The following is a 12,983-nucleotide window of genomic DNA, read 5'->3' as shown; positions in this document are numbered from 1 at the left end:
CTGTGGAATGCTATTTATGCAGATGCAACTAGGCAGCAGTCACATGATTTCTGTGATAAGGAACCATGAAAAGTTTCAGAATTCTCTCAGGAGTTTTTGAAAACAGTATTAAAATCTCTGACCATGAAGCTTTGGTTCAGTTTTTGAGCATTGTGATTGATTGCTGCCACTTGCTTTAAAGCGCTCTTTCTCTTTTTCTGTTAGGTTTGTCAGCTGCCAAGTTGCTGTCTGAGTCTGGGCTAAGTGTGGTGGTTCTTGAAGCCCGGAACAGAGTTGGAGGAAGGACATTCACTATCAGGGTAAGTGCTTCCTTAAAGATCATCTAGTCTACTCCCCTGACATGGGCAGGGACATCTTTCACTAGATCAGGTTGCCCAAAGCCCCATCCAACCTGACCTGGAACACTTCCAGGGATGGGCATGCACGCCTTCTCTGGGCAACCTGTGCCAGTGCCTCACCACCCTCACAGTAAAGAATTTATCTTTATATCTAATCTAAATCTTCAGATGTCCTATCAGTACACATCCTGGTAAAGAGTCCTCCCCATCTTCCTTATAAGCCCACCTTTAAGTATTGAAAGGCTGCACTAAGGTCTCCCTGGATCCTTCTCTTCATGCTGAACAACCCCATCTCTCTCAGCATGTCTTCATAGGAGAGGTGCTCCAGCCCTCTGATGATCTTCATTGCCCTCCCCTGGATCCACTCCAACAGGTCCATGTCTTTCATGTGCTGGTGTCCCCAGAGCTGAACGCAGCACTCCAGGTGGGGTCTCACGAGAGCAGAGTAGAGGGGCAGAATCACCTCCCTCAGTCTGCTGGCCATGCTGCTTTTGATATGACCCAGGATACGGTTGGCTTTCTGGGCTGCAAGCATGCACTGCTGTCTCATGTCCAATTTCTTCATCTGTGAGTATCCCCAGGTCTTTCTCTGCAGGGCTGCTCTGAAGCCATTCATCCCCCAGTCTGTGTGGATAGCAGAGTTGCCCTGACCCAAGTGCAGGGCCTTGCACTGGCCTTGTTCAAGTCCATGAGGTTCACATGGGCCCACCTCTCAAGCCCATCTAGGTCCCTCTGGATGGCATCCCTTCTTACCATATCAACTGCACCACTCAGCTTGGTGTTGTCCACAAACTTGCTGAGGTTGCACCCAATCTATGCAAATCGATGTTTTTAATAAAGATATTAAACATTACCAGTCCCATTATGGAACATACTGGAGAAAATCCAACAAAGGGCCACCACTAAAATGATGCCATTAAAAAGACAATGAAAGAAACAATGAGTCACCTGAGGCACAGGGTAATGTAATACAGATATTCCCTCTGCTTCCTAGCCTAGAAATGGGAGAGATTTAAATTAAGTCAGATGCCATTGCTTGGTAACCAGAGATAAACAGGGGTGTTTTAGTAGAAATCATTGTACGTGAGATATAAACAGCATTCCTCTGTGATACTGAAAATGCCTAGCTTGAACTGCTCACTATAAACAGTGTTAAAAAGTTAGCTATCTGCACAAGTGTTACTGTCTTGGGCAATCAGCCTGCTTGTAATAGTATGTGTCTCAAACTTGCTTTCTTTCCACTTTCCAAGTGAGCATGATGCTGGTCTGAGTGGTGTGTGGGGTTTCTTTGCTGGCGGGCGTGGCTGGATGCTGATAGCCCAAGTGCAGCGGGCTGGACCCAGGGTGTGCCCTGCTGGAAAGGAGCTTACTCCCTTTGAATACTGCATTGCTGTGCTCAGCATTTACAGTATTAAATCTAAGCAGGTATCTGCAGAGACAGGGAAAACAAGCATTGGTGCTGGAGATGGTTTCAACTTGAGAAGGGTTTTGTGAAGACAAGAAAACTATCGTGAGCTCTGAGAAAGTGGTGTTAGATTTTTAACCAAGGTATTTAGTTGGATATTTCTTCATATTTGCGTGTCTTTTGTGTGACTACAAAGCCAAAACTGGTAAGTATAGGGAGATTTAAACAAGAGTTAGACTCACATGCAGTGGAGTGAAGACACCGTGATCTCTTGTGTCTGTTGTTGCGGAGTTCAGCACTGCCTACGTTTAGGCCAGTCAGAATGCTTTGTCTCCGTTCACTTGGATGCAGTGCTATTCACCATGGAATAATTCTTCCTAATTCTAGGTATTTACATTGAGGAGTTTCACACAGAGTTCTTGATTCCTGTGTTATTTCTTTTGACAGAATAAGCAAGTTAATTACGTAGATGTTGGTGGAGCATATGTGGGACCTACCCAAAATCGGATTCTCCGTCTAGCAAAGGAGCTGGGTATTGAGACCTATAAAGTGAATATAGATGGCTATGCCATCCATTACAAGGGGGTAAGTGTTACATCTTTCATGTTCAGACACCTAAACATAACACTAAATTTTGGAAACTGCTGGCAGTCATTCAAGGGGTTTCATTTAGAGCTCACTTTTGGGAATTCAGGAAGCACCTGTTTGAAGTGTTGTTACTCTGTTACAATTTATTGGCAATTAGATCAATGATCCTTGTTTTCTTTTGAAAAGTCCTAAAAAATGAGAAAATTCTAGTTCTGAAATACAAGCCCAATCTAAATACAGAAAAAAATATAATTCTGTTGGATAATATTAAATTACAACATTAGACAACAGTATTATGGGACCAGCCTGGAGTATTACAAAGTACTTGGTCCACTTATGTAGCTAGCTTCACATGAGATCCCAGTCCCTTACAGTGCGATTCATCTTGCTAAAAATTGGATGTCTAGAAGTTGGAAATTGGATTTGAGACTTGTTGAGATTCTCTAGCTAATGGTAAGGAACAGGCACCTCCCAAGGCTCACCATAAACTTTGTGTCTGAGATGTGGCGCAGAGGGAGCTCAGACAGCTGCTTCTGAGTAGACAACTAGCATGCAAGTGGCTATGTGGTGGATCCTTAACTGATTTAATTTTTATCATCTTTCTGCTTTTCTTTTTTTTTTTTTTTACTATAATTAGAACAATGTGCTCATGCTGGATGGTTTTATGATCTGGTTCTAAGTAATTTCTCTTTACTGTGAAGATTCATACCATGCTTGTAAAATAGTCGCATCTTAAATAATTGCATAGCTTCTCCACAATACTCAAAAAATAAACTGCACCACCTGGTGTAAAATTGGTGTGGTTCTACAGCAAGGGAGCTGGGCTGATTTTACCAGCTGTATGTTTGGCCCACTGTATTTAATTTAAGCTCAAACATGGAACTGTTAGCTTCTTAAAAGGCACTTATCTTCTGTGTGTTAAATAAAAGGCTCTAATGGGTTACATGAATTTGAGCCCTTAATCCATTTTGACAGTGAAGCTACAGCTTTTTTTGTCCCTTATTACATTATGCATGTCCTTGCTAATGACCATGTAATTTCGTAAGTTTTCTTTGAAGTGGAAGCATGTTCCTAAGCAAGAGGCAGAATTACGAGCTGTTCAGCTGGATCACAGGCTGTGGATCAATTCTAGATTTGGCATTGTGGTCTTGCTGAGCAAACCAGTATCCTCAAAGGAGGCATAGTTGTTGGAACAGGGGATCAGCAAAGGGACTCCCTTAAGCACTGAATAAATAATAATTATGCTTTTACTGCAGTCGGTTTCATTCTTCCCACATTATTTTCCCATGGATTACAGGCCTTTTGTTTTCCATTATTTCCCTAAGGTTTTTCACTGCTTTTTCTCCTTACTCTTTCCTTGAGAATTCATGTAGTCAGCGTGTCCTTTGTTTTAAGGATCTGTTGCTAAGTCCTCTTTTAAATCCCACTTCTTCTTGGAACCTATTGAAAACAAACCGTGCAGCCCAGGCTGTTGGCTAGGTTGATGAGTGTTCAGTGATCTTAAGGACTTGTACATTTTGCCTGCCTGCTACATACTGTTGTCATACTTTGGCGGTGTCCAGGTGGAGATATGTGCTTTCCTGGCTATATGTGCACCTCTCATATTCATTAGAGGCACTTTGGAACCAGAAGTAGTATTTTCTAGGTGATAAAAGATGTGTTAGTGAAGAAATTGTTTGATATTAAAGGACTGTCACTCCAGAAATTAAATATTAATCTAGAATAGGGACGTGTTCAGCTTCTTGGACACTGTTGGCTGTGGGCCAGCTGCTGCCTTTCAAGTTTGAAGAGTGTGACTGAAAACTTCTCCTCTCGTGTCTCATTCGCTGTTTCTGCCCCTTAGCGGCTGTCTGGCACTGTGGAGCCAGGGGCAGACAGGAAGGTCTCATCCCAAGGGCATATCTCTGAACTCTGTGACTCCGCAGCAGTTTTGCCGGATGTGAGAGGGAGAGTTGTGTTGAGGAATGGCTAAACATGGCTTTAGATGTTGTTGTGATAGTCGTTCATTCAATTGTATGCAATCCCCAGCATCTCCAGATTAAGAGATTTTTGGTCATTTGTTTACCAGCCTGGTCTGGCTCAGTTTGGCTCTTTCTGCAGGTTTTCAGGATACAGCTCGGGCTGGGTTAGAAGAAAGTGGGGAAGCCTTATCCTACAAGCGGAAGCAGCCAAGGGAAAGTGGAAATCCCCTGGGGGATTTCATGAGCTGCTCTGCTCTGAAAGGAATTTTTCCCATATGTATGTGCAAAAATCCCACATGCGGCATGCTTTAGAAATTGTATTGCTTCGTGTGGGCAGGTTTCTTCTGTAGTCACAGTTTATTTGAAGATTGAAATATGTAATTGTTTATCTTTTTTTTGTCTGTCTGTTCATTCTCTCCCATTGGTTAACATGGAAACATGGACTGCTTTGATATCAATCAGGAACTTGTTTGTATCCTGTCATGGTAAATCTGTAACTTCTAACTGTAGATTTTCTTGCGAGCCCCAGACTTTCTTTCCAGCCTGATTGCTCCGTGGCTGCTCTCCCATAGATCATAAACAGCATTTCTGGACTAAGAAAAGGCAAATGTGCAGCAGTTGTCCCTTTCCAGAGGGGCAGATAGCTTTTTATTTTTACAGAGGTCCTTGAAGCTCACGCCGTGCTCCATTTTCACTTTCTCTTTAGCAGAAGACATTAGAAAATAAAGGCATTCATGCCTTGGTGTAGTATTAAACTTCTCGAATAACTGCAGTCCTCTAGTGCTTGGCTGCAGCACTCAGCTCCAGTGTACATACCACTAGTAAATAAGAACTGGTTTTGCTTATTTGTTTGCATGCCATTTTCAGAGCAAGGCAACACAAGACAAAAGAATTTTCATACACAGTGCTTCACATTTGCCATCTAGCCTTCTATTTCCTTCCGTTAGCCTTAACATTAGGAGGTTAGCGTGCAGCAGATAAGTCTGTGCAGATCACTGTAAATCTGTAGTTCAGACACGGGAACTGCAGGCAGTCCCTGGCACTGCAAAGCTTGCAAGGTTAGGAAGCACTGAGCAGGGAGGGATGCGTGCCGGAGGGCTCACACCGTAAGGAGCTGTTGCTCCAGCTGGGCATGTTGTGCATGGCCCAAGGGCTAGAGCAGTCCTGCTTTTGGGGCACAAGAACTGCTCCTGTGCTCCTGACTCATAGTTTCAGCACAGGGGGCAGGAGCCACGTTTGCTTTTCTCCAGCTGGCAAAATTGTCTGTTCTTGGCGTGGTGTCACAGCTTGGGCTGTGTTCCTGTGGTGATGACTACAAGATGCAACTTAGCCCTGGGCGGAGAGATGGACCTTGCAGAGCACGGCATCTCTCTGCGGCCTTCTTTCTAGCCATTGAACTGTGATGCCTGGGCATATCATTTCCTTTGGATTGGTGTGGTGTAGCTAATCCGGGCAGGCAGCAGGACGCAAATCAGAGGTCCACAGGAAAGCGTTCAACATGCCAGGAAATGGAAGAAAAATTAGATAAACTCTGTGGGTCAGCCAAGCAGCCTTGTGTTAGCTTGCGAACAAAGCCAGGAGTAAACTCTGTGGGTCAGCCAAGCAGCCTTGTGTTAGCTTGCGAACAAAGCCAGGAGGTTATTTGCCTTTTAGTTAAGAAAACAGTAGTTGTTAACTAATCCACCCAGAACATTATAAACTTGTTTAAAAATGGACTATTGCAAGATCTTGCCTGCCTGCAGTGAGCTTCTCTGTGAAGCATGCAGCCAGAGCTCCTTTGCCTCGTAGGGAGCCAATATTAAAAACCAATGAATAATTTACCAGCCCCATGTCAGCTGGGCTGGATTTAGTCCCTTCTGTGGAAATACTTGTGCAAGAGAGAGGGCTGAAAAACTGATATGACTAAGGCAGTCAGTCTGTCCAGTGGACAACGGGGACTTCTCTGCTGGAATTTCTTAGATTGGGATTTTTGTCTGATCTGATCCAGACCCCTGCACAAGGAGATACCGTGCCTATGAACTATTTCAGGCTATATAAATTCTGTCTTAGCCACTTCCAGGTCTGCTGGCATTGTATTTTTCAAGGGTTTCCTTCCCTTGGTCTTGAATCTTACTAAAATTATGGTTTTTACATGCAGAAAAGAGCAGTAAGTAATGCTGGTTTAGACTGTATTCATCATCATTAGGAAATTGGTAGTTCTGAGTGGTTAAAATACATTTTCCCATTGATCCTCCTGGGCTATGCCATTGACCAAAGAAGTGGGAGTATTTTTTATCATAAGTTTTCTTGATGAGTTCTCAACAGATTGTGGTCATGCTGATTTAAAGCTAGCACAGTGCTGGAAAATTTGGAGGAAGACGTGAGGCAGCCAGGCAGTGGGCAGGTTCTCCCTGCCTCAGCAGGGAAAAATCTGCCGCAATCAGGATAGTCTGGGAGTTTCTGAACCTGGAGCTGTTTAACATGGTAGAGTAAATACTGGGAGCTGGAAAAATGTTTTGGCGCAAACCCCATCACAGAGTTACTGAGAGATATTTTCTTGGGCTGATGTTTTGGGCTGATGTAGGTTTGGCTGGGGAAAAAAAAAAAAAAGAAGGAGGAGGAGAGGAGCCTTAGAAGAAATTACTTTGTTTGACTTTCTATTAAAATAAGTGCTGATTTTTTTTTTTTTTTTTTTGAGTTAAGTAAGCCAAGGACAGGAGAGGTGTTTTCAAGTTACACCCCTCAGTTCCAGCACAGTCACCCTTTCAACAAGCTACACGGACAGAGGTCTTACTGAGAAAAGTTTTTTAAACTGAAGAAAATAGCCTTGAACTGAGGGCTTATCTTTTCCCTTACAATATCGCCGTCACAAGACCTCAGTAATAACTCATCTTCACCTGTTAGGTGGCCTGACACTACTGCACCTCGTCTCTGCTTAAGGGCAGGATTATTAGTTTTAAAGCGCATAAAGGAAGACACATTGTTGGCACCTGCATCCCTGACCAGAATAAGAAGGGTAGTAATAAATAAGCTCTGAAGGAGTGGTATGCGATGATCTTTTTGAGAAACAAAATGTTGTGCAATAAGAAGAAAAATATTAATGATGTATTACAGCTTTGCGTGAAGATTACCATGCTTGATACAACATCAGTTTATGACAGTAAAAGCTGCAAGCAAGCAGTTTATCACTCTGCATGCATTTTTTTTGGTCTGCTCTCCTAAGGCTGAACGCACAGTGAAGAAATGGCAGTGAGAAATGCTGCTCCAGGAAAAGGAAGAGGCAGTATCCTGCAGAGGATTCCCTTGCTTGTAGTTTGTAGGAGCATTTTCTCTGTTCTTGCCATGGCAGGATTGTGTTTTGCACGCACACGTGCACCTAGAGAAGGATGGAGCAACCTCCCCCTCCAATTTACATATACCCAGAAACCCAGAGGCAACCAACCACTTCCAGAGTCCTCCTGGTGACTTGAACAGAAAATTCAACATCTGTTGAAAATTAAAAACAAACCTTTAAGCTCTTGTCTCTGAATGTGGGATCACAGCCTTGTGCTTTGCTCAGCCCAGAGGTTGCTGTGCCTAGAGCACACTGGAGAGCGTGTTTGGTGCTGCCGTCTGTGAGGATGGGGAGTTCAGTATTCTGTCTGAGTTTCACCTTGCATCTTTTATTTTCTTACCATCTTTGCAGAAGAATGTTCTGAAGAATACCAGAAAGCTGTACACATACACAGTTATCATTGTATCAATTATCAAGCTGTACACGCATACACAATTAACAGTGGGGAAGACTGATAAATCATCTCACACCGAGTGTGGGGATGGCACTGTCAGCTCCAGCTTCATTTCCCCCTGCCCCTGGGTCTGCACCTCATGCACTTGCAGCACTGCAGCATCTTGCTTGGCCTGTGAATCCTACCCGTGGGTGCAGCATGGTGTATGCATTGCACTAAAAAATGTGTTACACATGGCATAGCACCACAGCTCCTACCTGCCATGGTCCAGCTCGTTCACTGCATCCTGGCACATGGCCTCGTGCAAACTTTTGACACACCTGGAAAAGCAAACATGTAAGATGTCTGATGAGAAATTTGCCATTGACTTACACGGGGGAAAGTTCAAAGCAATTTAATAAGAGAAAATGTTGCCCACTTGTCCAGTCCTCTTTCAGATTAAAGTTATCAGAAAGAACCAGCTGCTGTTAGATTGTCTCACTTATCTCTATATCACAGGATTATCTGCAAACAGTCTCTATTCCTGTTGCATCTATGTGTCATACACACTGTAATTATTGGTACTATTTTTACAATTGTGCAGAATTTTCTTTCTGCAGCCAAAAACTTTCTTTTTGGCGAAATGTTTTTTTGCAGGCTAATTTTCTCTCAAGGCACTTGGAACAATAAAGAGGTATATATTTTTTTAAAGGTGCTACATATCATAAGGGCACCTAGATAGTCTAAAAATCTAAAATGCATGCAATTTTAAACCCATGCAAATTTTAGGATGCACATTAGAGCAGGCAGGTGAACATTACATTCATTCATATATAATAAAGAATACTTAGGAACAAGGAATATCACCTTGGCCATTGCTTGAGTCTCCTTAGCCCAGAAGTTGACAGAATCTGCTCAGAACAAATGCACTCTCCCACCCCAAATGAAAAACCAACAGCGTTAATGTCAGACGAACTGTCATTTTTTTTCCTTCATACTTAGATTCGTGCATTCCATTGCTTATACGTGTATACAGGGAAGAAAAAAAAAAAAAGGCTTGAATTTAGGTCTTTTGGGCCAGAAGTTTGACCATGTGATGACTTTGGGAATTCTCTGTTCTTGACTAATGCAGGTATGCTCTGTTGTTTCAGTTGCTTGTGTTGTTGTTTTAGGGAAAGTCACGCCACTTCGTGGGTATTCGCCCTTCAACATGGAATCCCTTCGTTTATCTGGATTACAATAACTTCTGGAGGACCATGGACAAATTTGGAAAAGAGGTAGGTTCTGTAAATTGCACCTATTTCCTATAGAGCTCATGTCACCATAAGTAAATCTGTGTTGGTTATATTTTTCTTCTCTGGCAGGCTGTAGAAAGATTTTTTCCCCTTCCCCTGCTCAAGCCTTTTAGAGGATGGATGGGTCATCTTTGTAGCTTGCCAAGCTGAGCTCTGATTTGTCTTTGGAGTAATTTTATTTCTAAAATTCTTAAATAGCAAATGCCTCAAAAATTCAAGTAGTACAACTTCAGATCTCTCTGTGTACAAAAAGTAGCCCCTGGGGATTCATGCTGGGACCTGGCAATGATAAAGCGATGAATAATTTATTGGATAATTTGCCTCTGTCTCTAGATTCCTCTTGAAGCACCATGGGATGCTCCACATGCTGAAGAGTGGGACAAAATGACCATGAAAGAACTAATAAATAAGACTTGCTGGACCAAGTACGTAACTCTTCATTCATTCTGAAATCCAAATGCAAAATGACAGTGGGTCCCTAGCAAATTCTGGAGTACAGCTGCATGAAGCCTTCTTGTGGAGAGCTTTCTCATGTTCCAATTGAGTTCAGATGGGGCATACTCAGATCTCTGTTGAGCCAAGTACCCGTGGCAAGGAGGGACAGCAAAAACCTTGCGGAGTCCAAACGAGCCCGAGAAGTTAGAAATGTCTCTAGTTGATGAAATGTAGTTCATATCAACAAAGGCAATGAAGGTAACATGTGACAGATAGTGACAGAGTAGAAAAAATAAATGTACTGTGGACAGTACATTGAATGCATTTACAGTTCACACTGCTTTAACACACTGTATCCCAGGTAAAGCAAGGCAAGTAATTGTTCCTTTTTATTCAGTGCTATGGAGGAAATAAAAAGAATAGTTTTTCTTAGTGTGACAAAAAAAAGGGGGACTGGAAAATTATGACAGACTCAAAGAGGAAATAAATTACTAGATGTTTGGAGAAAGTCTTCATAGAGGGGTTGAGAAGCGTCACTGTGTGACATGAAGTCTTGTGGGAAAATTCCTGTGGTCTTCAGTGCAGTTAGTGTTTCAGCTATGCGGGGGCTAGCAGAAAAGATTAGGGTATGAACACCTACTTTGAGCATACGTACAGATCACAGTGGCATAAACCAGTAGCTATTTCTTCCAGTAGCTAAGTCGTCTGAAGCATTTTTGAGTACTTAAGGGTGTGCCATCCACAAAGCATAAAGAAGTAGTTATAAGTGACTTGAGCTGGCTAAGTTTTATTATCATCAGTTATTTTCGTGCCTTTGAGCCCCCTTCACAGACCACATACCCACAGAGTAAAATGCTGTACAAGCACGAGAGAAATGTATGGCATCTCACCCAAAGTGCTTAAGTTTAGGATGAGAGACAGCAGATATACAAAGGCAATGAGAGAGCAGTAGATGTTTGAGATGAGATTGATCTTTGTGAGGGACTGTTGTTAGGCGCTGGCTGAGGGCATGTGGATGACAGGGTAGGACACAGTGCTTGTGTGGGCTGGCAGATGTGATTAAAGATGCTGTAGAAACCTGAGCTTTGCCTCTGCAGGCCCACATACACAGGAGTGACAGTGTGCGCTCTTCTCACCGTATTTCCACTTAATTCAGGTGAGAACATGCCTTTCCTCCTCTGTAGGAGAAGCAGCACAAATTATGTCCTCTGACTCTTGGCCATGTTATCTCCTACATAATTATAGTGTGTCTGCTTTAACCCTTGGAGAGAAAGAAGGCCTTCTTGTTGCCCTTCACCTCCCTTGCTGGTTTGTGCCTGGCTAGGAGCTTCGTCTTCATCCCTGCTGGCCTTTTGCCACGCTTGCTCATTGCAGAGCACCGTCCTTCTGCTCCCAGGAGGCTGTCCTTGAGTGCTAGCCAGCTCTGCTGGGCCCCTTTGCCCTACAGGGTAGTTTCCCATGGGATTCTGCCAAGCGGGTCCTTGAGGAAGCTAAAATCCACTCTTCCAAAGTTCAGGGTTGTAACTCTGCTGTTTGTCTTACTCCTCTCAGGATCTTAGACTCCACAGTCTCATGCTCACTGCAGCCAAGGGTGCCCTTCACCTTTGCATTATCCAACAGGTCTTTCTCATCTGTGAGCATCAGGTCCAATAAAATGTCTCCCCTAGTTTTCAGCATCAGGGCCCAAGGTGATATATTGCTTAAAAAATGTGCAGTGTATTTTATATGCCCAGTATATGAATAGAAAAAGGAACAATGTTCAGTATGGGGCAACAACAGCTGGAAATACTCTTTTCTTCATTTCCTTTTTCAATAAATTCTATTTATTAGACAAAGAGAAGCATGCTCATGCTAACACCTGTATCCCTGCTTGCTGTGCTGGCCCCTGTGCTTCTTTGTACTTCTCCCTTGCATTCAGCGTCTTATTTGTTTGGCGGTGCTCTGTTTGCCTTTTCATGCTGACTGTGGTTTAGCACTGTGCTTGCAGCTTCCTAACCAAAACTTTCCATTTGAAAGGATTTTGCTGGGTTAAATCTTACTCCGGCTCCATGTGATACAATATACAGCAGTTTGGACTTTCTCTTGCTCTCTGATGCACTGCAGTTTTCTTTACAATAAATTTCATGAGCTATTTCTCTGCAAACTCAGTCACTTTGAGCTACCCTTTCTGTTCCAAGTGCACTGGCTCTTCCTTTTCTAGTTTTTACTGTTCCTCTTAGTCAGGAAGTCAGTAAAGTATAAGCAAAACCAGGCTTATAGTGATCTCTGTGGGAACATGTTTATCTGCAAGACTGCTTCTGCTGCTGGTGGCTTTCTGGCACTCCAGTTTTAATGGACACACTCAACCGAAACACGTTCAAAAAGCCATTTTAAATCTTCAAGCCAAACCAGATTTTTCTAAACATAGTTAAAAGCGGTACCACCCTAAATGGAAAAGCTTTTTTACGACATTTTCTGTATGACTTGGGTCAAGATTGCAATGTAAGAGTAATTTGTCACATGCCACGGACCAGCCTCTACTAATCCTGGAGACTCTTCATATTTCTCAAGCTACAGCAGTTTGGCATCTCAGTGCTTTCAGGACTGTTACAGAGGGCTGTTGTGTGCATGATGTTTTCATATTCTTACTAATGAAATAGAGGTGACTGGACTTCATGCCTAGGGAAATTAGGTTATAAAAGTTTAAAAGTTATATATTTTAGCCTGGACAACTGGCAAAGTTGCTTCCTTTAGGAGATGGTTATAAATCCATGTGGTTTTATGAAGCTTCATCTGAATCAAAGACCTTTTGCTGTCTTTGCAAAATAATCTCAATTCTTTTACTAATATGTAGCTACAGATGAAACAAATGTTCATAGATAGCAATGTCCTCATCTCCTGCTGGTGTTACTCTGTTTATGTTCAGAGGATTTACTTCAGTAGACAACTGGTCCTCTCCCTATATTTGTGGCATTAATTGACATTTTGATTTTTCTGGGTTACTTATGGTGTCTGATTCTTGGTCTTACAAAAGCACTGTTATACCAGAGATGGGAAATGTCTTAGCAGTGTGGCTAGTTGAGTCCCTGAGGACCAATCAGACCTTGGAAATGATGTGCCTGATGAGCTCCCCGTGGAGGGGAAATGCAGAAGAGGTTTGCTAACAGGTTACCAAATGCATTCTCCTGTTGAGAAAAATATTTGTTTTGATGAAAGGAATGGCAACTGGGAAAGTATTTAAAGAAATAACTAAGGTAAAATCAGTGGGATTTCAAACTCCATGGGTAAATGCTTTG

At 42.7% G+C, this 12,983-nt stretch overlaps 1 protein-coding gene across 1 annotated transcript in view; it reads left to right on the top strand.

The window, feature by feature from the left end:
* The window catches only part of LOC121064182 (amine oxidase [flavin-containing] A-like), a 37,421-nt gene that overhangs the window by 11,687 nt on the left and 12,751 nt on the right, over positions 1 to 12,983 (top strand). Inside the window, exons 2-5 of the mRNA XM_040545493.1 lie at positions 205 to 299; positions 2,191 to 2,328; positions 9,151 to 9,255; positions 9,607 to 9,698. Of these exons, the coding sequence (XP_040401427.1) occupies positions 205 to 299; positions 2,191 to 2,328; positions 9,151 to 9,255; positions 9,607 to 9,698 (430 nt within the window). The remainder of the gene's footprint in view (positions 1 to 204; positions 300 to 2,190; positions 2,329 to 9,150; positions 9,256 to 9,606; positions 9,699 to 12,983) is intronic.

The sequence above is a fragment of the Cygnus olor genome, chromosome 1 (genome assembly GCF_009769625.2).
Source record: "Cygnus olor isolate bCygOlo1 chromosome 1, bCygOlo1.pri.v2, whole genome shotgun sequence".
Lineage (NCBI taxonomy): Eukaryota > Metazoa > Chordata > Aves > Anseriformes > Anatidae > Cygnus > Cygnus olor.
This window is presented reverse-complemented; position numbering and strand designations above follow the sequence as displayed.